Genomic DNA, 23,890 nt, shown 5'->3' with positions numbered 1-23,890 from the left:
TTTAAAGCAAATTCTAATTTTTGCTGATAAATCAACAATGAAAGAGCAATTTGATCACAAAACTTTAAACTGATAGTGGTAGTGGAAAAAATAAATAAATAAAAAATAAAAATCCAAACAATTAACAAAAAACCGTAGCTCTATAGAAAGCGCGAAGTTAGAACCCTAACGAGCCTCCAGCATTGTTGCGCTCATTTCCCTCCTCTCAGATTCACAGGCCCTCGAAGTACTCTTTCTCTGTCTCACTCTCACTGTCTCTCTGTACTACTGATTAATCCTAACCTATATGAGTTGGCTTTGCAGGAAGAAGATAAAATGAAGGTTATAGCTGCATATTTGCTCGCTGTTTTGGCAGGGAACACCAGCCCTTCAGCTGATGATTTGAAGGACATTCTTGGATCCGGTACTCTGTCTCTCTCTCGACTTCTGATTTTGACATTTTATGCTTCGAATGGGTTATGCTGATTGCATCTGTTACATTACTTCGAAAAGAAGACTGCATGTCAATCTTTGTTATTCCCTTTAAATGGGTTCGGATGATATTGCTTCCAAGTTTATTGAATTTTGATGTTCCTCTTGGTTCTCTGGAAACGAGATATTTGTTACGTTTATCCCATTAATGTGGCCACAAAAGATGATGAATTGATCAAACGAGTCTCAAGAATGGTGGACTTCAGATGGTCGATTTCTTGGTTGTGCTATGAACCTCAATTTTTCTACGTCTTCCCGAATTTGTGTTAGCAACTTACAGGGGATTCGTGACTCTCTTTATTCTTCTTTGAGAGGCTAAATCCACTTGTTTGGTTTCTGGTAGATTTGGCCTGTTCTCTTCTACGTTGCATGTAGTCTATAATGCTACTCCGGGGTTGATCTAAACTTGTAACTTAGATTAACAGTTGGCAGTTGCTAATATTTTTTAGTTATGTGGACATTACACAATAATAAGTGTAAGAAATGCACGAACATGATTGTTATGCACTTATAGGAACTTTTGTTTGAAGGGGTCAAATCCGAGCCTCCCTAAGCATTTGGACGAAGTTTTGGGCTTCTGTTTTTGTCTGAATGTTTCTTGAGGATTTTAGTTTTGTGCAACAAGTGGAACATTTTTTGTAACTGTTTTTTTTTTTTTTTTTTTTTTTTTTTTTCTAATTTCCTTGCCGGGGGAGGGGGGATGCCATACACCGTTTTCTTTCTTTAACATGCAGATTGATTAAGAATTGCATACATGTTGTATAGGTGTTCACTGATTTTAATAGTATGGCTAGCTAGGACAGGTTCGCTGGACCTGCCACTTAATATATGTTATTAGCAAAATGGATAGGTAAAAGTTGTCGATATTTCCTCTTTTTTTAAAGGTTTGATTTTTTGAACTTCATTCCTGAATAAATTTTATGACTATCAGTTTATCTTAGTCTTATTTAGAGACTAGTTCCTGGAATAATTCTAGTTTTGATTCTTTGAATAGTTTTGGTATCGGACTGGGGGATTTTCCTCTTGAATTACCCGAGGTGCACTTGCGGAAAACTCCTTGCTGAGTGCCTGTGCACCCCCGGGATTAGTCGGGACACTGTTCCTGGACACCCAGGGCTAATAAAAAAAAAATCCAGTTCTTACTAAATGAGAAGTTTTTTCTGTTTTAGTTTCTTGGCCCATTTAGATTAAGAATTAGTCTGGATTCCTGGTTGATGATATAATACCTGGAATGAAAGGAAAAATATGGATTCATGTAAGTTTAATTACTGAATCATTGCCAAACTGTAGACTTAAGATTTGATTAGATAATGAAGATCGAACTCTAGGTTATTGTTTTGGAAGTATTTGGTTATGATTATGACTAACATCCTTTGTATATAAAAACCAAAGAAAGATTTTATAAATTATATGTTGTCATTGCCTAATAGTTACTTTACTCTGTAGTTGGAGCTGAAGCTGATGATGATAAGATCGAGCTGCTCTTGTCCGAAGTCAAGGGTAAAGATATTACTGAACTAATTGCATCTGGAAGAGAGAAATTGGCATCCGTGCCTTCTGGTGGTGGTGGTGCTGTTGCATTTGCAGCAACAGGTGGTGGTGCTGCTGCTCCTGCTCCTGCTGCAGCGGAGCCTAAGAAAGAGGAAAAAGTGGAAGAGAAAGAGGAGTCAGATGATGTAAGTATTCTAAAAGTGACTGTCATTCAACTCTTCCGGCCATTCATAATTCCAAGAACCTCATTGCCATCAAATTCTTTTTAAAGTATGTGTGGCTGCCATGGGAAATTCAGCCATTGAGATCTTATACCCTGGAAATGGGACCCCCCTTCTCCACCCCCCTCCCTTTCTGTCTCCTCATTTTTGCCACGGATCCCGCATGGGGAAGACTGTCCAACTCCAAATCCTCTTGATTTGTAGGAATGGGAAACAACTCCAAATCCTCTTGATTGACTAAACTATTTGGCATACAGGCTCCACTTGTTACTTTTTCAAACAGTTGTATACAATCCCATTTTATCTGACGTTTCTGTTCTTTTGTTTTTTTGCAGGATATGGGCTTCAGTCTCTTTGATTGAGGAATTAGGATATCATCTAACGTACCAAGAATTAGTAGAACTCACCAAATCTTGTTTCTACAGGCTATTATTTGTTTGTTGGTTCTTTTTCAAGACTGGGAAGTTAATAACTATGCAAAAATCTTATAAACCTAGTATTCTGTCTTGGAATGTTGCTTGTCTATTTTTCATGAATCAAGATGTTCCATGAGATATTGGTATGATCTAACCAATTTCCAATGGATAGCTCAGCTGGTAGTAGAGCATTGGACTATTAACTTCAGCGCAGATGAAGTGAAGTAGACGAGCTAGTCTTGTCATCCTTAGCCTTTCATTACAATCTTATCAAGACGATGAGTAATTCGAAAACAGCATGTTCATCACCTGAATAGAAACAGAAGTGGTTTCTTCACTCGTAATCGAACTCCCTAAGACAGTGTCCTCCATTTATTATATGATATACATACAAGTTTACAAAATGACAGTTTCTGGGGCCCCATTATTGTAAGGGGCGACATTTCAAGTTCTGAATATTAGGATACATGAATAAGACCCGTCTACCAATTTCATTACAACACAACCATTCAATGAAAAATTACACTTGGCCAAATTAAACCATAAATCAGACTTAAACTTTAAATAGTCTTCATATGAATGTAGATGAACTCATATTATATAAGTCTGTTTCAAATTCTTCCGACCGCGCTTTCTTCTTGGGTTGGCACTGAGGAAGGCATTGACAAGTTCAGAATCCTCTTCTGTAATCAGAATCTTGGCTTTACTTGGGTCTGCAAGCAGGATCTTTGCCACAAGGTATCCTGCAATTGACCAGGTTTGGAACAGGCGTGCTTGTTTTCCGATAAACCTTCCTCTTTTGGTGTCATAATATTCAGGCCAGTTGTCTCGTGATATGCGTTTCTCAGCAATTTCAACAGCTCTCGCAGCAATTTCTGGTCTATTCGTCTTTATGCATGCAACTGTGAGCTGCAAAGATATCCAGACTGTTAAATCACTGTAAATCTGTCAATACTTGGTTGAAACTGACCTGATTGATTATGCATAATCATTGAGATGCGTTTGCAATCTATAGGCAAACTAAAAAGATAAAGCAGACATTCCATACAGAGCCCAGAAAGTTAAGATCCAATGGGATCAGTGTTTGTAAAAAAAAAAAAAAAAAAAAAAAAAAAAAAAAAAAAAAAAAAAAAAAAAAAAAGACACCTATACATACAAAAAATTATGAACACGTTTTGCCTTCTATGCTTGAAACATACAAATTTTGCCTAATTAATACCACCAGAACTAACCTGCCAGAGCAGAGTTGGCCAAGAACCTGCATTGTGGTAGGACCAAGCGCTGCATCAAAAAAATGAACCTTGGCATGAATGAAACAGCAAAGTTGAAGAAAAAAGTACGTTATCATTACAAAGGAAGATACGGGACACATTACGTGTTCTTAGGATCACTTCCTGTGATAATCTGCCACTCCTGACCTTCAAGAGCAGGATAACATATCTTTAATGGCATATCTGCCACCAAGTCAACCCATTTGGCTTCAATGAGATCCAATATGGCATGTGACTGATCCAAAGTTGCAAGACTACTTACAACAGACCACAAGTTTCCTAGAGAAAAAAATCGAAAATCCATGTGAGCTGGTTGCAAATTTCCGATTAGATAGCCACCTTTATTGGGTATCCATTCCACCAGCCAAGGCGGAATCTGATCGGGGTATATATTGAACTTATTAACTGCATCATATGAGTACTCCTCAGTCTTATAACGGTAAATCTCATTTAGCTTTCTCGAATCAATCCAATAATACTCTCTGATGTGGAATGACAGAGCTACCAGACGATTGTTCAGTGCCCGTAGAAGATCAGCCGATCCATCCTCTGGAGCAAGCATTTCACGTGCACAAAGTAATGCTGAATAAAACAGTGCCTACAAGAATAAAACAATCATACGAGACCCAAGTATTAATAATCTTGCTTGCAAGCAAGGTGAAAGGGGAAACAACACCAGTTATTGATGTTATCAGTATACAACCTAAACTTATTTTTAAAGGGAAAAAATGGAGATACCGAAAGAAAACTTTATCAAATTTCTGTGCAGACCAAATATCACCACCCATTTGTGCACTCCTCCTAATTTCCTTGACTATACAAGTGTCCCCTCTTTCACTGAGAGAAACTGAAAACTCCTATTAGCTATTCCTTCTTCTAACTGCGTGCAATAGTAGCATGATCATCTGAATGGTTTTAGGGATAAAATCTTGAATATTTAAGCTTTCAAAAAAGAAAAGAGGAAATAGAAGATCTCGGGTTTATTTGTTAAAGGGCTTTGGACGTAAAATCTTAATTTACTTTTTGATAAGTAATTATTTGTGTTAAGAAATACTTGGGTTAAAGGGAGGGAATATTCATAAGTTTTTGCTTTCTTTTCAGCTTTCTAGAATGTAATTAGGTGTCTCTTTTGTATACTTCCTGTGTACATAGGCTTTGCCTAGTTTCATTCGATCAATAAAGTTTCTTACTTATCAAAAAATAAAAAAATACTTGGTTTAGATTATTGGACTTTCCTGTAACAGTATGGCTGGTCCACTGATGTTGTGATCGTGAATGAGTCTTGTACCATTAGCCTGTGGAATTTGCAATAGCTAAGGCTGCTTGAGGCAGTCTGTTTTAGTTGAAGGAGACGGATACTTAATCTCCCCAACATTAGAGTTGATCAGCTTTCCATTAATGTTGCGGTCTTGAATAAGTCCATTAAAGACAATTTGCATACTATCGTGACCACAAATTTTTTTTAAAAAAAAACCTCTCTTTTCCAAGTTCTCTTGCCAAAGCAATTGCTCCATAGTCCAAAATTAAAGAGTCATTTAAAAGTAATCTAAAGTGACCATTCAAGGATGATATGAGAGCTGTCCATGGATAATCTAAGAAAACATGGTATGTATGTGGTTGATTGGTGCTTCATGTGCAAGAAAGATGGTGAATCTATAAACCGTCTCTTTATTCATTGTGAGGTGGCAAAGTTTTTGTGGAATGATATTTTTGGTTGGATGGGTATAGTTTGGGTGATGCCTAAGGAAGTGGTCGATCTTCTTGCACGTTGTAATGGTTTTGAGGGGAGAGCACGTGTGGCTGCCATATGGAAGATGATTCCTTTGTGCTTGATGGGGTGTCTTTGGCTGGAAAGGAATGGGAGATGCCTCGAGGACAAAGAATACTCATTAAGAGACATTAGGGATTTCTTTTGTACTTTGTGTTCGTGGGCTAAGACTCTTACTCTTGTATTGAATGCTGATAATTTTCAGGATTTGCTTTAGGCTCTTTTAGATTCTAGTGTGATGTAGGTATTTCCTTTGTATACGTCCTGTGTAGTTGGGTTTTGCCTATTCTTGGTAATAAAATTTTCTTATTAACTATAAAAAAAAAAAAAACAAAGAGAGCTGATATACCTGTATTTCTAAAGGGTGGCCATGAATTCCCATTCGGCGATCTATCATGCAGGAACCATCTGTCACTAATAATGTAGGAAACATATCAAAACCATCAGCAAGACATAGCCTTAGAATCATTTTAATTCCTGTTTGCACATCAACTCTCTCCTGAACAGAAAGGTCCCCAGAGCATTTTCCATAGGCACGTAATAAAATAATCCACCATAATCCTGAAATTGACATAATTTTACAAATAATGATTCAGCATTGCAAGAAGCTAAGGTAAGCAAAAAATTCTTCTCTTTTAGAAAACACTTGGGACTGATGAAGACATTTTACCAGAATCAACTGGTGCAACACGGCCAATTGCTGCCTCTCCAAAGTCAGGATCCAGTACCTCTTCTGTGGCAGAATCATCACCATCCAGGGGAACTGTGCGCACCTTGAAGCTAGCAGGCATTAATCCTTGACCAGGGCTGTGACAATCCATTGTTTTCTCCCAGCTCTGCAATAAATGGAGTCATGTGTACATATATGCGGTAAATACCCTAACCAGTTGACTACAAGTAATGTTCTCAGTTGGGTTTGGATATGCAGCAGAGTAGCATATATGCCGCAACCTACTTAATAGGCACTCATGAATCCCATACAAATATCACACCGTCGCTGACTTTCAAACAGTTATATATGTATGGCAGCAACTGTCATCTAGTTATCTGATTTACAGTTGTCAGAAAAGTTTCATTGCAGAATCATGACAGCAAATCTCATAAAAACTACTGCAGTAAAATGTTTTTCAAGGAGATGGTACAGAAAATATATTCAAAGAGTAGCCAATAAGAATTTAAGTAAAATATATGTGAAAAATGTAAATCATGCGGTTAAAATCATGGAACAAAACCATGCGGTTAAATAAACATGTAAATAAAAAATGGTAAACACAAACTTTAACATTATAAAATAAGCTACATAATTTACTGGTTGCAAGGATTAAGCACTCACTATTATTGCACTACCGGATTACCTGCAACTGAAGTGTATGAAGGATGAAGTTCCGAACAATATCATACTCCCCCTTCAATAAGAAAGCTATACCAGAAGGTATGAAATCTCGAATGAAAACGTGATCATAATTCAATGTACTGGAACTAGTTGGGTCTTTCGCAGCAATTGTTCCAATAGGACTACCACAATAATAAACCATCGACTCTCGGAGTAATTCCCATGCTTCATCCTCAATGGAGTCAACACTAATATTGTCAAAGGTATCTCTGACTGCTCCATTTGTGCCATTAGATGTCAAACCCTCATTTTCCCTTTTCAACTGTTGAAGATCCTGAAACTCCAGAACATTTGATGCATTCACCATAGTGTCTATAGGATCTAACATTTTTGCGTTATCCACAAACCATGTACCATTTCCATCTTCAGTGGTTACCCCACTTACACTCTCAGCTTTTTGGCATTTGCAATTCTGAAGCCAAGAGGGGTCAACTTTTGTATTTCCAAAAAATCCACTGCTTAACCTTCGATCTCCATACTGTAGCATACTTGAACACTTGAGAAATTCAAAGCACCTTGAGGCTCTTCTCCTCGAACATTTTAAATGAAGATTAAGAGAACATGTTGAATCCGATGGGCTAAAACATGGATCACTACCAAAAACTCGAGGTCCAGCCCCAGACAGAACCTGCAGAACTGCTTCAGAAGTGCCCATCGATAAAAGGCTTGTATCAACCTAAATTATTAGTATCAAACTTGGTCCAAAAGAATCCAAAAACTCCCGTCTGTTTTGAGACACCTACATAGTACACCTTAAATTAGAAACAGCTATAAATCACCAAGTCCTCAACATCATCAGAATAGTTTCCATAATGTCTGAAATCATGGAACAAAACCAAATCATTAGAGAAATGACACCGGAAATCAGACCATTCTCATCCTGCAAAGGAAAAATAAATTGAAAAATAGGATATATTGACCCATATCCGGTAGCTGAGAAACTCTATGAAGACATAAAAACAAAACTACTGAAATTCTTCATTGCCTGAACCCATGAAATCAATTAAAAAAAAAGCATGTCCCTACCTTTTGTTCATTTTTTCCATGAAATCAATCAAACAGGATCGCTCTTCTTGTATTCCAATATATAAAAATAATTAGCATGCGAAACGAAACAATAGCATAAGCAAAAGAAACTAAAAAACTATTCACAGCTCTAAACGAATTGAAACAAAAATAATTCGTAATTTCCAAAAGAAGTACCATAACTGAAGTACATATATTATCAGAATTACAATCCATGAACAGTCATCTCAAAGTGAAATAAAAATGAAACCAATATATGCTAAGCTGCCATACCTATAATTAAGAAAAAAAAAAAGGAAAACTCTAAAATTAAAAATAAGGTCGTTAGATCTTCGAGATGTACCAAAAAGAAGAGAGATGGGGAGGTGCAAATGTAAACCCAGAAAAGTTAATACCATACAACAGTAAAAATAAATAAAGGTTTGGAGAAAAATACATACCCAGTTGAAGAAAAAGTGCAATTTTTTTTCTATCCGCCGAGAAAACGAATCTGAGATTATTGATGGTACGAACAATGGCAAAAAAAAAAAAAAAAAAACCGCAGCGAGTTACTGCCAGAGCTTTCAAAAAGAGTTGCGTCTGTAGAAGGAGACGTACGATCGTTAAGATGGTTGATGGAGGCCAAGAAAGATAAATTGATACGCTTTTGCATGACCACTCTCTTATTTCTCGATATATTTTCTTTTCTTTTTGGGTGGGATTTGATTATGCATGACGTAATCAGAATTTGTGGGGAAAATGCAAAACACGGGGCCAACTCCCGCACCAAATCAATGTGGTTGGATACCAACCAGAGCAAGCACATGCTTCACGCTTGGGGCTGCAAACCAACCGAGTCAATTAGAACTATTCGAGTTCGATCGAGGAGAGTTTTGAATTTAGAGATGAGTTAAAATTAATTAAAATAATTTGAATTTAGAGATGAGTTAAAATTGATTAACATATATAAAACTTATTACGAGTTTTAAAACGATCTCAAACCAGTTAAGTTATTTTTATACAAGTTTTATTTATAAGAGTCGAGTTGAGTTTATACGAATTTTATTCGTTTAATATTTAAACTTATATTAATGTTTACGAACATTTTATTTATTAAATAAATTGAACTGAAGCTGTTCACGAGATGATACGTTCATTTGCAGCCAAATCCTCGCTTTTTTGCTTGCCCTTCCTAACAAGAACTTCGGATGGTCTCAATTTAATATTCAAAGAAAAGAAAATGGATAAGAATGGAGTACTAAAATATGGGATCCAGAATAATTCAACAAATAGATTTTCCATGGGATAAAGATATTATTACAATCAAGACAAAAGCAATGCCATCCACTAATTTTTTTCTTATTTTTTATTAAAAAATTAGAAAAAATTGCTAATTTCATCAAATTTTAAATTGCTTCGCCTAACCTTTAACTCTATATTATAGTGCACTTTTTCAGTTAAGTAGTTAATGTTATTATTTCAAAAAAAAAATACATTAACTATAAAAAAAATTAAATAAAAATAAATTTATAAACTAACATGACTTTAATGTAAAATATATGTAACAGATTATATAAAGTCGCTTTAATTTATATATTTATTTTTATGTAATATATTTATATCTGTAATAATTATTTTTATAATTTACATAAAAATATTTACTTATAAACATATAAAAATTAATACCACTAATCATGTACGTGAGGAAAGCAATATGAAATTCCAAATTTTTACGATTTGTAGTCTACGAGAGTTTCTGTTCCGTGTCCCAGCGATGTTTTTTCTTCGTGTCGGAGAATTATTCCTGTGCCTCGGCATTTCCATTCCGATTCCTAATTCAAATCCTGTTTCTTTGTATCCTCCGAAAGGCCGAAACTTTCTTTCCTCATCTTTTCGAGGGTCGGACTCCGTGATACCCTGGCACCTCCAGCGACGTTGTTCCTGAAACATGGGTCTGACATTTTACAGGTCCATTGGAGTATTTACAGGAGCTTTTCAATCGAATCTTGAGGTAGGCATTTTTCGATTCCTTGATTATTTGCTGCTTTTGTTTGACTTCGAATAATTGAATTGATAAATTTGCAAGAACGATTGTTATTCAATAGCTTGTAATGTGGGTTATGTTATTCGAGAGGGTCTGAGTTTGGTCCATTAGGTGTGGTGTGAAAATCTATGATTCAAAATTGCTTCTTGTGCGTATGCTTCATGGAATGTGAAAACTTCAGAGGAATGGTGGGCTATGAAAATTTTGGATTGCAAATCGTAGGTATTCCTTGTCATCGCTGAAATCCCATGTGATGGTTTATGGCAGTGACATGGTGGAAAAAAGTGTTCAAGCGTATGCCGGCATCAGTTGGTGCACAATCCTAAGATTCGAAGATTGAAACATGTTTAAAAAGTTACCGTTTTGCAAGGGTTTCTGCCTTTTGTGGGAGAGAGTAGCTGTTTTGCCTAGGAGAGGAGTAGAAGAAGAAAGTGATTGTTTGCTAAACTGGATTGTGTTGGTCTTGTTGGATGTGAAATTATAAGTTATCCCATTTTCTTTTCTATGGAAGTGGGAGAAGGCTGCTTGAAAAGATGTTTTCCCATATTAGTTCTTCAACAACTCAGGATGAGTTGGCGAATTAGGTGTATCCTTGATGAAGTCTATGCTCCTTATAAAGTTGGGACTTTATATTTCATGGGAGGTGGGGCTTTAACCGAGATTGTGAGGAAGCAAAGTTTGGGTATTTTCACACCTTCATAAATTGGATGGGTGATACTAAGACCTGTTCTTGATGGTGTTAAGGCATTGAATATTGTTCATTGGAGATCTGTTCTGCTAACCTAGCACGGTTTACTGCATCTGGAAACATAATTAGTCAGAGAATCCAAACGGTCCATACATTTGAGCATTGTTTCACTTTTTTTGAGACCATCGTAACATAGCTTTAAGTGTATTTTTTTAGTTTTGTTGGATGTGGGTTTTCATTCTTCATTTTTTCCTCAATATCTGACATTTTCTCAGAGTTTGTTAGTTAGGGTTTTTCTTATCCTCAAGAGGTGGCATGGTAGTGACCATGTTGCTATTAGGGACCAAATTCTGGTTATGCTTGAGCCTAATCTAATGGGAAAGGGCGGATTTAATTATTTAATTTATGGTGACTTGTCAGAGGAGGGTGACATGGAGCTGTATCCAGATATTTTAAATGTTTCATCTTTGTGCTGTCCCTCCACCTGGTTGAAATCTAATAAGCCTCAAATGTCTAGATTCCTGCACTCAGAATCTCAGATTCCATATCGATAGATTGTTTATGTTTTTCCTTTTGTTGGGAGATTGTATTGATGATATAAGAAAACAATTGGGGAATGCTAGAAAGCTCAATGAATTCATTGATATGTTGAAGGTGTTTAAATATACAGCTTCATAAGTGATTACCGCAGTTGAATAAATACAATGATTTCTGTACAGCTAAACAATCAAGCTAAAAATGGAAACAAAGAATCAAATTCAATCTTGACTTTGTAACGGTAGAATCCTTGACAGTAGGCTGAGTTGGCTGTGCCGATATGGAGGATTGAATGTGGAGTGGATTAGGCTTGTCTCAAGAGATGATGTGGCTTGAATTCTGGTATGCATGATTGATGGGGTTGCTGTCTTGAGAATCTATATGGTTAAATGATGATACACATTGATTTCTATATCTGGAAAAAATAAAACTTTGCCCAGGCTTGTTTTGAGTACTTACCTCTGGAAATTTCATATAAAGTATGGTTGGTGGACGAGAAATGGCCAGAATACTGATGATGGTAGTTCCCATGGTGGTTCATCATAAAGAAACTGTAACATCGCCATCTCTAGGGTTAGGAATGTCACTTGCTTGCTTAAATAAAACCAAACAAGAGATTTCATGATTAATAAATCAAACTAAATAAATAATTAAAGCTGGAAGTAAATCCAACTGCTCCATCTAAGCCTAACCCGTCTACTCATATTGATCATCATCCTTACCTAAGTGGTTAAAAACATGAAATAAAACTAAAATTAGTCGAAAACTCGGTAAGAAACTCATCACAACGTAAACATAATAAACGTAAGGTTTTCATAAAAAATTTCATACTGAGAGCTTAAAATCATGACTGATCATACTGATGCTATGCATGATGCGTCTTGATTTATTTGAATTAAGTAACTGATCTGATTTATCTGACTGATTTGACTGACCAACACACTTAACCTTGTGTGCAAGGTTGTGCACATGCCCCACATCCTGTTGCAGCAAGGGGAGCCGTTGAGGTAGTATTCTGGCATACTACGGTAGACCACACTTGAGTCCATGGCTTGCACGTCCACCCTAAATCTGCATTGGTATCATGCATCTGAATGGTCTTCTAAGTAAACTGATATGATTTTATCTTGCACTTGAACTTAAGATATCTTATGTGCCTTATGCGAGGTGAAATGCATGACATAATACGTACATAATTATAATTGTTGAATCTGAATATGATGCGGAATGACATGATCATCTGCTATTCTGAATGACATATTTGCATATATCATGATATGCGTGGTACATAAAAAGTGGTTGTCAAAGAATTGGTTTTAATAATAATTTATCTAAACTGACATGCGGTGATCCTAATTTATGATCAAGCTACTTACCTCGTTGCGCTACTTCTTGAATTTCACTTCGTAGCTCGTCACCTATACAAAGTATTAAATGTCACTAAATCTGTCTAGAAAAACGTGTCCTAATATCCTACTTACTTAAATTCATACTGTAGAAAATAATCAAATAAATATTCTGTTTAATATGAACATCAATGAATGCTAATATTTTAATTTATTTAAACACTAATAACATATTAAAATTTAGTTGAATACTTGGGCTATATTCAACTCTTTTAAAAGTAAGTAGTGAAAACCTCAACTAGTGAAAACCTCAACTCTTAAAATAGGTTTACTTTCTTATAATTAATATAATTATTCAGTCTCACAAGAAATCTAATAAATATTAATATCATTTAAATATTCTTAACAGATTTCTTTATTTTTTAATCATAATTGTAATAGAACAAATTTTATCAAATCTGATGAAATAAACAACGGCATTCATTTAGTAACTAAACTTAATCACATTTAAAGTATTTAAAATAAAGATTAAACTCTTCCTATTTTATCACTGAAATCTAGTTATAAAAATTTAATACTTAACAGCACGATTTAACTTGTATATTTTCTGTAGGAAAAAGAAGGTTAATGAAAAATAAAGTTTTTGGGCTAATCAAAGATTAAACCGAGTTTAACTTAAACGTCAAAGCCCATATGAAAATCGGTCTACTTAAAAATTTAAAATATTATAACAGTTCCTGAAATACAATAACACAACCCATGTGAAAATTAAGCCCAACGTAACAATCAGAGCTCAACCAAAAAATATAAGTTCAAAACGTATTCTCTTTGGCTTATAACTAAGGGGCATAATTGTAATTACATTAAAAGGTCTACCCTTCTGTAAGTGTAACCGACTGAAGGCTTAGGACTTCATTTCATGTAAGTTGTAACGTCTCAATGGAAGGCCGAAACTACATGATGTATACTTCAAAATGACTAATTAATGATACAATTGGAGCTCAATTGAGACTTTATAAAGAGTTAGAATTTCTCATTCCCAAGCAATGTGGGATCTCATTCACTACCTACCCTTATCCTTATCATATGAGATATCACAATCTCTCCCTCTTAAATTCTCAACGTCCTCATCGGATTGTTCGTTGTAGGTGGCACAACTTAAGCCCCCACATTTATGGTTGGGATAGGCTCTGATACCATTTGTAACTCTCCAATGGAAGGCCCAAACCACATGGTTTATACTCCAAAATAACTAGTCAATGATACAATTGGAGCCCTAGTGAAACCTTATAAAGAGTAAGAACTTCTTATTTCCAAACAATGTGGGATCTTATTCATCACCTACCCATATCCTTCTCATATGGGATATCACATTTCAACTTGAAATCAAACAACAGGTATTTTCCTGAGGGAAACAAAAGTCATGCGACAGATCCTTATCGAGAGAGGAAGTACACGACGAAGCTGAGGTGAGGTGATGATGGCGAGTGCAGCAGCTAAGAGAGAGAGAGAGATCAGTGCCGTTGGTTTAGAGAGAGAAGCGATAGAGAAGATAAAGAGGAGGGAGGTTGAGTGTGGGCTTACCGGAGGAAATACTCTGGACCTGAGGTAATGGGAAGTGGAAAGGGCTGGCGACTTGCGGTGGCTTCCTGAGATGCAGTGGCGGCTTGTTTGCACGTAGAAATACCCTATTTCTGGTGTAGCAAAACAGGGCACTACCGTTGGCTGTTTCATGTGGTTAGGCGACTGTGGTTCTCGAAAGGAAACGTCTGACGGTGCTATTTCGTTCCTTGTCATGGCATTTCAACGTGTTTAGAGATGGTTGTTTTCCAGGCTGGGATTACGTTGGTGCTACCCGTGGTGTTGTTCGTTGGCTCATGGTGGCTTTTCCCGTGGCTATGACGTTGTTCTGAGGTTAGGGGCTGAGGGAGTGCCGTCACGTGGCTGCAGTGTGGAGGAGACGGGTGGTGCAGTACTGGGATGTCCGTAGCCACTTCAACGTGGAGGAGAGGATGTATGGCGATGCTAGGCATGGCTAAAGCTTGCTACTTCGTCCGATGCAGAACTGGTAGAATAGAAAAGACGGCACAGAGGAGACATGGAGGAGCTAGGTTTTGCATGTTGGGTTGCTCCATGTGATCTTGATTGTCATGAGTGTTTCTTGCGTGTGTTGCCGAAACCGCTTTGAGGGGCTGGGAAGTTGATGCTATGTGTGCGGAGATAGTGCGGCAACCCTATATTATAGGGAAGGTGACGACATGTGCATGGCTACGTGGGTTTATATAGAAGTCGTGTAGGGTTTTCATTCATGTGAGTTCGTCGGTTACAAAAAGGAAAGTTTTTCAACTATCAAAACCGAGACGGAAGTCAGTTACAATATACAAAATCTTCCAGATTAAGAAATTACCCAAGAGAAGATAGTGGTGTGAAGGGAAAAATAACGTAGAGGAAAGAGAGGTATAAAAAAAAAAATTGAGGATTTTGGCGATTGCATTCCGTTGACGGCGTAACGTTCAAATTTACGTTGAACGTCCCAAGGATGAAGGCTTGAAGGTCGATGGAAGATCCCAAAATATTAAAGCTTAATTAGGAAAGATTATTATTAATAAAGATAAAAATATTAACAATTATAACTAAAAGAATAGCTATAATAAAAATCCGTATTTAAAATAAAGACAACTTATTAATGCCGTAGAATCCTATAAAATTGATAATACTAATAATAACATTAAGAAAATTTTATAATTATATAAAACAAAATCCGATAAAATTATTCACATTCCATCCCTAATAATATCTAGGTCAGGTCAGAAACGCTTCACCAACTAGAAATTATTGCCACAGGTATACTACTCCATTTCTTTCTTTTATCCAACTGTTTGTCTTTGAAGTCCTGGCCATCAAAATGATCATAATACTTCCTGAACAAACTACTCTTCAGGAAGACCTCCTCTTCTTGATGGTGTTAAGGCATTGAATATTGTTCATTGGAGATCTATTCTGCTAACCTAGCATGGTTTGCTGCATCTGGAAAAATAATTAGTCAGAGAATCCAAACAACCCATACATTCGAGCATTGTTTCACTTTTGTCGAGACCATCATAACATAGCTTTAAGTGTATTTGTTTAGTTTTGTTGGATGTGGGTTTTCATTCTTCATTTTTTTCCTCAATATCTGACATTTTCTCAGAGTTTGTTAGGGTTTTTCTTATCCTCAAGAGGTGGCATAGTAGTGACCATGGTGCTATTAGGGACCAAATTCTAGTTATGCTTGAGCCTAATCTAATGGGAAAGGGCGAATTTAATTATTTTAAATGTTTCATCTTTGTGCTGTCCCTCCACCTGGTTGAAATCTGATAAGCCTCTAGTGTCTAGATTCCAGCACTCAGATTCCATATCGATAGTGTTTTTATGTTTTTCCTTTTGTTGGGAGATTGTATTGATGATATAAGAAAATAATTGAGGAACACTAGAAAGCTCAATGAATTCATTGATATGTTGAAGGTGTTTAAATATACAGCTTCATAAGTGATTACCACAGTTGAATAAATACAACGATTTCTGTACAGCTAAACAATCAAGCTAAAATGGAAACAAAGAATGAAATACAATCTTGACTTCGTAACGGTAGAATCCTCGACAGTAGGCTGAGTTGGCTGTGCCGATTTATGTGGAGTGGATTAGGCTTGTCTCGGGAGATTGTGGCTTGAATTATGGTCTGCATGATCAATGGGGTTGCTGTCTTGAGAATCTATATGATTAACTGATGGTACACATGTGATTTTCTATATCTGGAAAAATAAAACTTTGCCCTGGCCCCTGGCTTGTTTCTTTTGAGTTTTGAGTACTTATCTTCCGAAGGTTTCATATAAAGTACGGTTGGTCGACAAGAAATGGCCGGAATACTGATGATGGTAGTTCCCTCAGTGGTTCATTATAAACTCTTCACTAACTATAAATTATTGCTACAGGTATATGACTTGATTTCTTTCTTCTATCTAACTGTCTTTCTTTAAAGTCCCAGCCATCAAAATGATCATCATAATTCCTGGACAAACTTTATTGTATGTTTATATAAAACAAAGGAACTTTAGATGCTATTGTTTTCAATGAATGGTAAACTTTATTTTTCACTTGTAAAAGGGGGGAAAAAAAAAGTTTACCAAAAAGGGCTAAGAAAAGTGATGATGATAAATGATGATAGTCAGTCTTTGAGGTCAAGCACAGCTCACTTATCTTGTATATCTTATAGCCTTTCCCAACATGTAATTAACATTGACAGTGTCCTGCACTCCTACATACCTTAACACATGAATCCAGAAAATCTTAGGTGTTCAACACTGTTGTTATCTGAGAATTGAAATCCATATAATGAGGTTTGGTCAACCCACATAAATTGCACTAAATATTTTCAAAACTGCAATGTATGTGTACTGAGGTTCTTACCGTTTTAAGGTTGCTGTCATTCTTTCTTGGTAGAAAATGGTTTTTATTTTCCATGGCACTTCCCTGCGAGATTGTTTGGTAGAAAATGTCTCGGAATTGGCTGCAATTGGGGTAGGAGCGTGTGACTTTGAAGAGGACCGGACCCCACCTCTCTGGCAGGTGACATGAGGCACTTATCTAAGCAGGTGGGGCAAGTCTAATCCACCCTCACAAATTTCTGTTCAAGGTGTAGACTATTCGGATCGAGAATTTGAGGAGATCACCATCTACACCATGAATTATTAAGATAGCTTGTCTAGTTGAAGATGAGTGGGTCAAAAGACTGTCCCAATTTTTCCTGTGACTTGACATGGCAACTATACATGACTTTTCCAGGAAAGTGGTAGATTATTATAGCCTCTTTTCCCGCTACAAAAGTCCTAATTTTTTTGTCATGTTACATAATTAAAAAAAAAAAAAAAAAAAAAAAAAAAAAAAAAAACCACAAATGGTCTATCGGTCACGGTCGTCGGTCACATGTATCGGGCAACGTAGTATTTTCTTTTGTTTTATAGACGAAAGGATAAAAGAAGCAACATAAGTGACTTCTTTATCTGGACGTGATCATAGTAACTGAGGAATCTAAGCGGCGGAAAGCGGATTATAAACGTAACAATATTTATTATCTTATATTATGTCATTAATCTTATCTAAAATTTGCAACTTGCATATAAAAGTAAAACAAAATTATTCTATTTTTTGTGAGCAATCTCTTAACGTCAACTAATTTGTGGCACTCGCGATTTTTTAAGGTAATTTGGCAACAAATTCTTCAACATTTTAGTAAAATTATTTTACTCGCCCGTTTTCAAAAGACCAAAAGCCCCATTACCAAATCTTTAATAATTACTTGTAAGCTTTATTCCCGTCGTCACGTCATCAAGCCCATTTTAGTCCTTTCGACTTAAAATAGACTCTTGGCGAATCCTGAAGAAATATCCACTCACTGACTCTCTCTTCTCTGAAACGAAACGCTCTTTGGTGGGTCTTTGGAGCCATCGAACCGATATTCGGACTCAAAACCCCCGATCTGGACCGTCCCTTCCCCCATCCAACGCCTCTCATTAGTCGGCGTATTGATCAGTAGCTTCTATTTGTAGCATAAACCCTAGCCGATAGAGACCAGTAGTCTCTGTGTCTCCCTCCCTCTCTCCCTCCAACAAGAACTCCGTGAACCTTCTTAACTATCCTCTCTCTCTCTCTCTCTCTCTCTCTCTCTCTGATCTTGTACTCTAGAGTTTTTCTTCATGTTTTTTCTTTTTTCAAATCTATTTATCTTGTTGAAGATTGATGTATCTTTGTATTAATCTGTGTTGATCGGTACCCGATTTGCGAAATCATTTTCTTTGTTTGCCTTTTCCTCCTTTTCATGGTGTTGTAAGTTTTATAGGATGGTTTTTTTATGTACTGAGATTATTTGGGTCCGACTCTGAATCTGAGTCCGAGATGGGTAGTCCGAGTATAGAATTCTCGTAGTTTCGGTCAGGGTAAAACTGGCGAGTATTCAGGTTTTTCTGTTTCCGAGAATTTCGTACTCGTTTTCGTAGGATGATTATGAAACCGGTATTTGCTAGAAAGTCAGGATCGCAGTCCAAGTTCGAGTCCGGGTCGGTATTTGCTCCTGGGTCTGAGTCAACTCGGAGATCGTCTAGGAGACTCAGTGAGTCTAGAGGTTATACGACTCGTAGCTACTGTAAGCCAATGCCGTCGGTGGGGATGAGGCGGACGACAAGGGTGTTTGGGGTGGTGAAGGGCTTGGACGGCGGTGCCAGAGTACTTCGCTCGGGGCGGCGCCTTTTGCCAGAACCCGGGGAAGGCAAGATCAGAAAAGGCAACGACAATGAAGACTGGTTCAAACTGATTAATAGGCCCGGAAACGGCGGCATCGGGTGCAAGCAGAGCGGCTGGGGCGGTCTCAAAAGAGTGACTGCCGTCGACATCAACGACGCTGACGATTGCAAAACAGAGGTTCCAAGATGTGGTAACCACGCATTGAATGTTAACCAAAGCATGGATAAATTGTTTGGGATGGTTTATAGCCGAAAGAGGAAGATAACGAGTACCGAAAATTGTGATTTCTCCTCGGGTGATTTCGATAGAATGTGCAGGCTTCAATTTTGTCGTCGGCAATGGAGAAAGGTTGATGGTAGTGGGGAGTTGGTGGTGTCCCTGCCCCGCCCCATGCTTGCTGTTGTTGGTGGGAGCTGTTGCTTTGTAGTAAGTTTTTTGTGTTCCGTTTTGACTTACATGAGGAAAGCCAGGCTGTGCTTGAAAAAGCTCTCTGCATTCTTGTGCTCTGAGCCGATTGCCACTGTTTATGCCTCATGTGGAATTCAATTCTTGCGTGTAAGTATTTCCTGATATGATATGCCAGAACTGCATTCTTTTTGGTTTAATCTTCAATTGCAACGCATGTATTTCAAATTTTTGAGTTTCTTATTGAGCTACATCTTAATGTTCCGTTCGAATTGTGAACTGGAGAGAAAACTGGTAATAATTTGTTACAAGGGAAAAGTTGATAGGATGTGTGAACTATTCACGTTTATGCTTTTCTTTTTGGTTAAAACTTTATAGTAACTGAGGCGTAGGGTATTTGGTGTTCTTTCTTTTCAGAATAAGACTAGAAGGAATAGAAATTTGAACGGAATGATGTCATTTAGTTGTGACTGGTCTAGTTGATAGGTTGATTTTCTGTGTCTTAAATGCTTTTTCAGGATCCTTCTAACTGCAGTGGATCTGGGATGTGCAAGTTTTTTGGGGTGAAGGACTTTATACCCATGTTCTCTGTGGAATTTGCCCTAGTTCCTCTATGTTTTATGTACATGCATCACAGGATGCTTCTGAGGTTTAAGTGTTGGCCATTTGTTCTTGTGAATAATTCAAGTGCTGTGGACACAAATGGTGACATAATAATCGACAGTGAAGATGAGTATGAAGATCGCCACTTATGCATTCCCTTGGAGAAAGATCTCTCTGTGAACATTACAACTGGGATAGATCCTTCTGTATGCAAAAACATTGTGCATGAAGTTAATAATATGGAGAACAGGGTTTTATTACATCCGTCTATCAGAGCTTCAAAATTATCTGGTCGATCTGCACAGTATAGGAATGGTTTAAATTCTCGTAGTTTCCAAAAGAGGAGGAGTTCACTGAGGCAGAGGAGAGCTAGAAATCCTGCAGCGATTCGTGTACACAAACCCCATGGAGTCTTAGTTTCTGATGCTATCAATAGTAGGAGAAATGGGATACCTCTCTCTTCTTCGGTGAATACTAGTAAGCTTAGGCGCTCAGTTCGGTGTAGCTCTGTGAGACAAGTTGAAGAAGCGAGTTGTACCTTATTGAGATCCAGGCAGGATGTAGATCCATCATGCTGCTCTGCAAACATATTGGTAATTTTGTCAGACAAGTGTTACCGGCAAGAAGGTGCCAATATCAAGTTGGAAGTCTCTGCCTCAAGGGAGTGGCATCTGGTAGTGAAGAAAGATGGATTAACAAGATATACGCAAAAGCCTGAAAAAATTATGAGGCCATGTTCTTGCAACCGATTTACTCATGCGATAATGTGGAATTTGGATAATGGTTGGAAGCTAGAGTTTCCCAATCGACTAGACTGGTTCATTTTCAAGGATCTTTACAAGGAATGTTTAGATCGAAATATGCTGGCTCCAACTGTTAAGAACATCCCAGTGCCAGGAGTTGTTGAAGTCTTAGACTATGAGAATAGCATTACCATTCCTTTTTGCAGACCTGATTCATATATCTCTATTAAAGATGATGAGGTGTCTAGAGCTATGGCGAGGAGTACTGCAATTTATGAGATGGACTCTGAGGATGAGAAGTGGCTGAAAAAATTCAATAATGAGTATTTTACAGAGAATGAGGTTCATCAGCATGTTTCTGTGGACGCTTTTGAGTTAATGGTAGATGCATTGGAGAAGGCTTATTATTGCCATCCTACTGATTTTTCAGATGAGAAGGCAGCTGCTTATCTTTGTCTGGGTAGGAGTGAAGTGGCAGAAGGCATGTATAATTACTGGATGAAGAAACGGAAGCAAAAAGGGTCAGTCCTTGTTAGGGTTTTTCAGGTAAAAGTGCCATTATGTTTAAGATATCTCATATATATATACGTCTTATATATATATATATATATATAAGACATCTCACATCATTTTTTTGTTTTCTGGGGCTCATCTGCCTCATTGAAGTCGTTAATAGTTTGGAAATCAGTTACATTGTATGTGGTAGAATGTTGTGATAATCATATGATGAGTCTTTTTATATTGGTAACTGTATAACTAAGAACATTTGTTTCAACAGTTCAAAGCCAGTGTCTCTTATCTTCTTTTCCTCTCTTTCTGGTGAGGCTGGTGGGTGATCTCATTTTGTCAATTCATCTAGCACTTCTAAAAGAGTTTCCCTTTTGTAGCGTAGCTTAGCTCGAAGTTGAGCATTTGATAGCAGAATGTGTATTTTCTCTTTTTGGGGGTGGGGGTGTTGCAAAGAAGGTTATCCTTAACCATTACTTTGCTTTTTGTTGTTTTTGCAATTTGCACGTAAATATTTCATGCTGTTACTGTGTTTTATCCAGTTTGCTTCTGTGTTGGTTCACTAGCTTTGTTCTTAACATATCGAATGGATGAGCTTTCATTTGAAGTAGTCTAGAAAAAAGTCTAGAAATCTAGAGCTGAGAAATATGTTCTGATTTATATCATTTGAAATTCTTATATTAATGTAATTCAAGAGAGATTCTCGGCCAACTTTCCTGCCCTCCATCTTTCTTCTTTATTCTTCTCTTTATGGTGTACACCAATTTAAGCTCAACATGATGTATCAAATTGCTGTTGACTCGATCATGTGATCAGTGTGGATATTTTTCCATACAGAGTCATCAAGTAAAGAGGGCTCCAGTGATCCCCAAGCCATTTTTACGGAGAAGGAGATCATTGAAACGACAGCCAAGCCAGCTTAGAAGGGGCAAACCACCAAGTGTCTTTCGAGGTAAGCTATATAATTTGCAATTCTTGTACCTGGATGAATTTTAATTCTATAGGAAGGTGAAAAAGGGAGAAAATATGGTGTTGAATGATGATTATTTTGTTGACTAAATCAACATTCTAATGTGTTTGTTACTAAGATCCTGTGTTTGATCTGATTTTGATTCTCACCACAAGGGTACATTTATGGACTTAAACCTCTGAACTGATTTCCAAGATCTCCAGTCCTCTACCCTCTCTCTCTCTCTCTCTCTCTCTCTCTGTCTCTGTCTCTCTCTCTCTCTCTCTTCTTAGTAGTATGCTCTTGATGCAATATTGTAATCAGTATCGGTGATAAAATTGATGGAACCTTGGTTGGTTGAAATCAAGCTTGACAGGGCGTGTTATCAAAAAAACAAAAAAAAATGTTTGACTTGGTATGATTTTCAGAAGCATCTGAACTGTTGTTTATTCTTGTGTTAACGGCTGTATTCCATCTTCCATTGGTTTGCAGCAATGGTAGCTGAACGAGATGCTTTGGAAGAAAATAATGCTACGATCAAAGTTAAAGAGGCTAATGCCTTGGCAAACAGATCCGTGGAATATGCTGCTCTCAAACGTAAAAGAACTCAATTTCTTATGGAGAATGCAGATTTAGCAACTTACAAAGCCATGATGGCACTTCGAATTGCTGAAGCAGCTCGAGTTGCTGAATCACCAGATGCTACTGCCAGTTATTTCCTTGACTGATGGATAGGCGTCCCTAACGCTTATGAGGATGGCTTTTTTTTTTAATTTTTTCCTTTTAAAATACAGGAAGGGTTACAGCCCATGGCTGATTTTGAAGTCGTAGGATAGGCTACCATCTTTGAAAGATTGTTTTTCTGTATAGATTTTGATTGAATGTACATGTAGCATTATATGTTCACAGCAATCGTGTATATTGGGGGGGTGGTTTAGTTGATTTCATAAGTGAGCAAAAAAGGAAAAAAAAAGGGGGAAAGAAATAGAAGCAAAAATTTGAGTCTTAGGCCATGCTCGTGCTCTAAGATATGCTGTTCAATGATACTTTAGTATTTAACTTCGGTTTAGAGATCATGCAATCTGCAATCCTATACTTCTCAATGGGATAGTATATAATTCTCTTCTGGTTAGATTTTGATTGCGGTGGGTTGGGTTCTTAATCATTTCTAAGCTAACCAAAGATGCCTATGTGTTGTAAGAATATAAGGGCTGGTTTGGGTAGTGAGATGAGATGATTTTATATGAAAGTTAAAGTTGAATAAAAATGTCTTTAAATTCATTTACATTGACTAATGCATCTCTAAATTTTTAGATAATTATGAATAGTTCTTCTTCAAGTTTAAAAAAGTACTATTCGCTCTTCAAATATTATTTTTAATGTTTTTTTCTCTCTTCTATCCATTAAAATCAACATTATGGAATTTGTATTTTAATGATTTTGTATCAACTTATATCCCCTTCCCTTCCTTTATCCTCTACTTCCTCTTTTATCTTTTTGCTCTGTTAGGATTGGTTTCTTTCCACCCTGTGAGTGATGCTCGCTGCGGGGCCCCCTCCGGTGGCCTTGGCGTCTTCTAGCCGCCGCTCTTTTGCGGATATGGTGGCTTATTCTCCACAGCCTCTTCCTGAGGTGGAGATCCCCTTGAGACCATCGAAAGTTGTGGATGGAGAAACCTACATTAGCTTTTCTAAAGAGGAAATTGATCGGTCTGCAAAGCCTTTTATGTTCTCGTTGGTCCTGAAATTTCTTCGTC

At 37.2% G+C, this 23,890-nt stretch overlaps 3 protein-coding genes and 1 long non-coding RNA gene across 15 annotated transcripts; 3 read left to right on the top strand and 1 right to left on the bottom strand.

The window, feature by feature from the left end:
- Nucleotides 1-62: 62 nt before the first annotated feature.
- LOC121241043 (60S acidic ribosomal protein P2-like) lies at nt 63-2,690 on the top strand. Its single transcript, XM_041138641.1, has 4 exons — nt 63-226; nt 304-403; nt 1,918-2,147; nt 2,519-2,690. Exons 2-4 carry the CDS (start codon nt 316-318, stop codon nt 2,543-2,545), a joined length of 345 nt encoding a protein of 114 aa, XP_040994575.1. The 5' UTR covers nt 63-226; nt 304-315; the 3' UTR covers nt 2,546-2,690.
- A 250-nt stretch (nt 2,691-2,940) lies between these two features.
- Nucleotides 2,941-8,843, bottom strand: LOC121241041 (neutral/alkaline invertase 3, chloroplastic-like). Of its 10 annotated transcripts, none has more exons than XM_041138637.1 (7): nt 8,498-8,842; nt 6,994-7,770; nt 6,309-6,474; nt 5,988-6,199; nt 4,376-4,468; nt 3,832-3,880; nt 2,941-3,525 (listed from the first exon to the last, which is right to left on the bottom strand). In XM_041138637.1, exons 2-7 carry the CDS (start codon nt 7,684-7,686, stop codon nt 3,191-3,193), a joined length of 1,548 nt encoding a protein of 515 aa, XP_040994571.1. In that variant the 5' UTR covers nt 7,687-7,770; nt 8,498-8,842; the 3' UTR covers nt 2,941-3,190. The 10 variants fall into 10 exon arrangements, 9 of the variants coding, with proteins under 9 accessions (XP_040994571.1, XP_040994562.1, XP_040994564.1 ...); XM_041138628.1 differs by having other exon boundaries at nt 2,941-3,508; nt 3,975-4,468; nt 8,498-8,829; XM_041138634.1 differs by having other exon boundaries at nt 3,402-3,525; nt 4,018-4,468; nt 8,498-8,841.
- A 919-nt stretch (nt 8,844-9,762) lies between these two features.
- Nucleotides 9,763-17,691, top strand: LOC121241045. 2 transcript variants are annotated; one of them, XR_005935638.1, is made up of 3 exons: nt 9,763-10,047; nt 12,266-12,384; nt 17,168-17,691. It is a non-coding gene; the product is annotated as an uncharacterized LOC121241045 (long non-coding RNA). The 2 variants fall into 2 exon arrangements; XR_005935637.1 differs by lacking the exons at nt 9,763-10,047; nt 12,266-12,384 and adding an exon at nt 12,479-16,622.
- Nucleotides 17,692-17,716: 25 nt separating this feature from the next.
- On the top strand, nt 17,717-23,237 carry LOC121241040. 2 transcript variants are annotated; one of them, XM_041138627.1, is made up of 4 exons: nt 17,717-19,482; nt 19,851-21,224; nt 22,023-22,137; nt 22,627-23,237. In XM_041138627.1, the coding sequence occupies exons 1-4, from the start codon at nt 18,685-18,687 to the stop codon at nt 22,860-22,862; spliced, it is 2,523 nt and encodes an 840-aa protein (XP_040994561.1). In that variant the 5' UTR covers nt 17,717-18,684; the 3' UTR covers nt 22,863-23,237. The 2 variants fall into 2 exon arrangements, with proteins under 2 accessions (XP_040994561.1, XP_040994560.1); XM_041138626.1 differs by having other exon boundaries at nt 22,002-22,137.
- Nucleotides 23,238-23,890: the final 653 nt, after the last annotated feature.

This window comes from Juglans microcarpa x Juglans regia, chromosome 7S (assembly GCF_004785595.1).
Source record: "Juglans microcarpa x Juglans regia isolate MS1-56 chromosome 7S, Jm3101_v1.0, whole genome shotgun sequence".
Classification (NCBI taxonomy): Eukaryota; Viridiplantae; Streptophyta; class Magnoliopsida; order Fagales; family Juglandaceae; genus Juglans; species Juglans microcarpa x Juglans regia.
The sequence above is the reverse complement of the archived record's forward strand: the minus strand, read 5'-3'. Positions and strand labels throughout refer to the sequence as shown.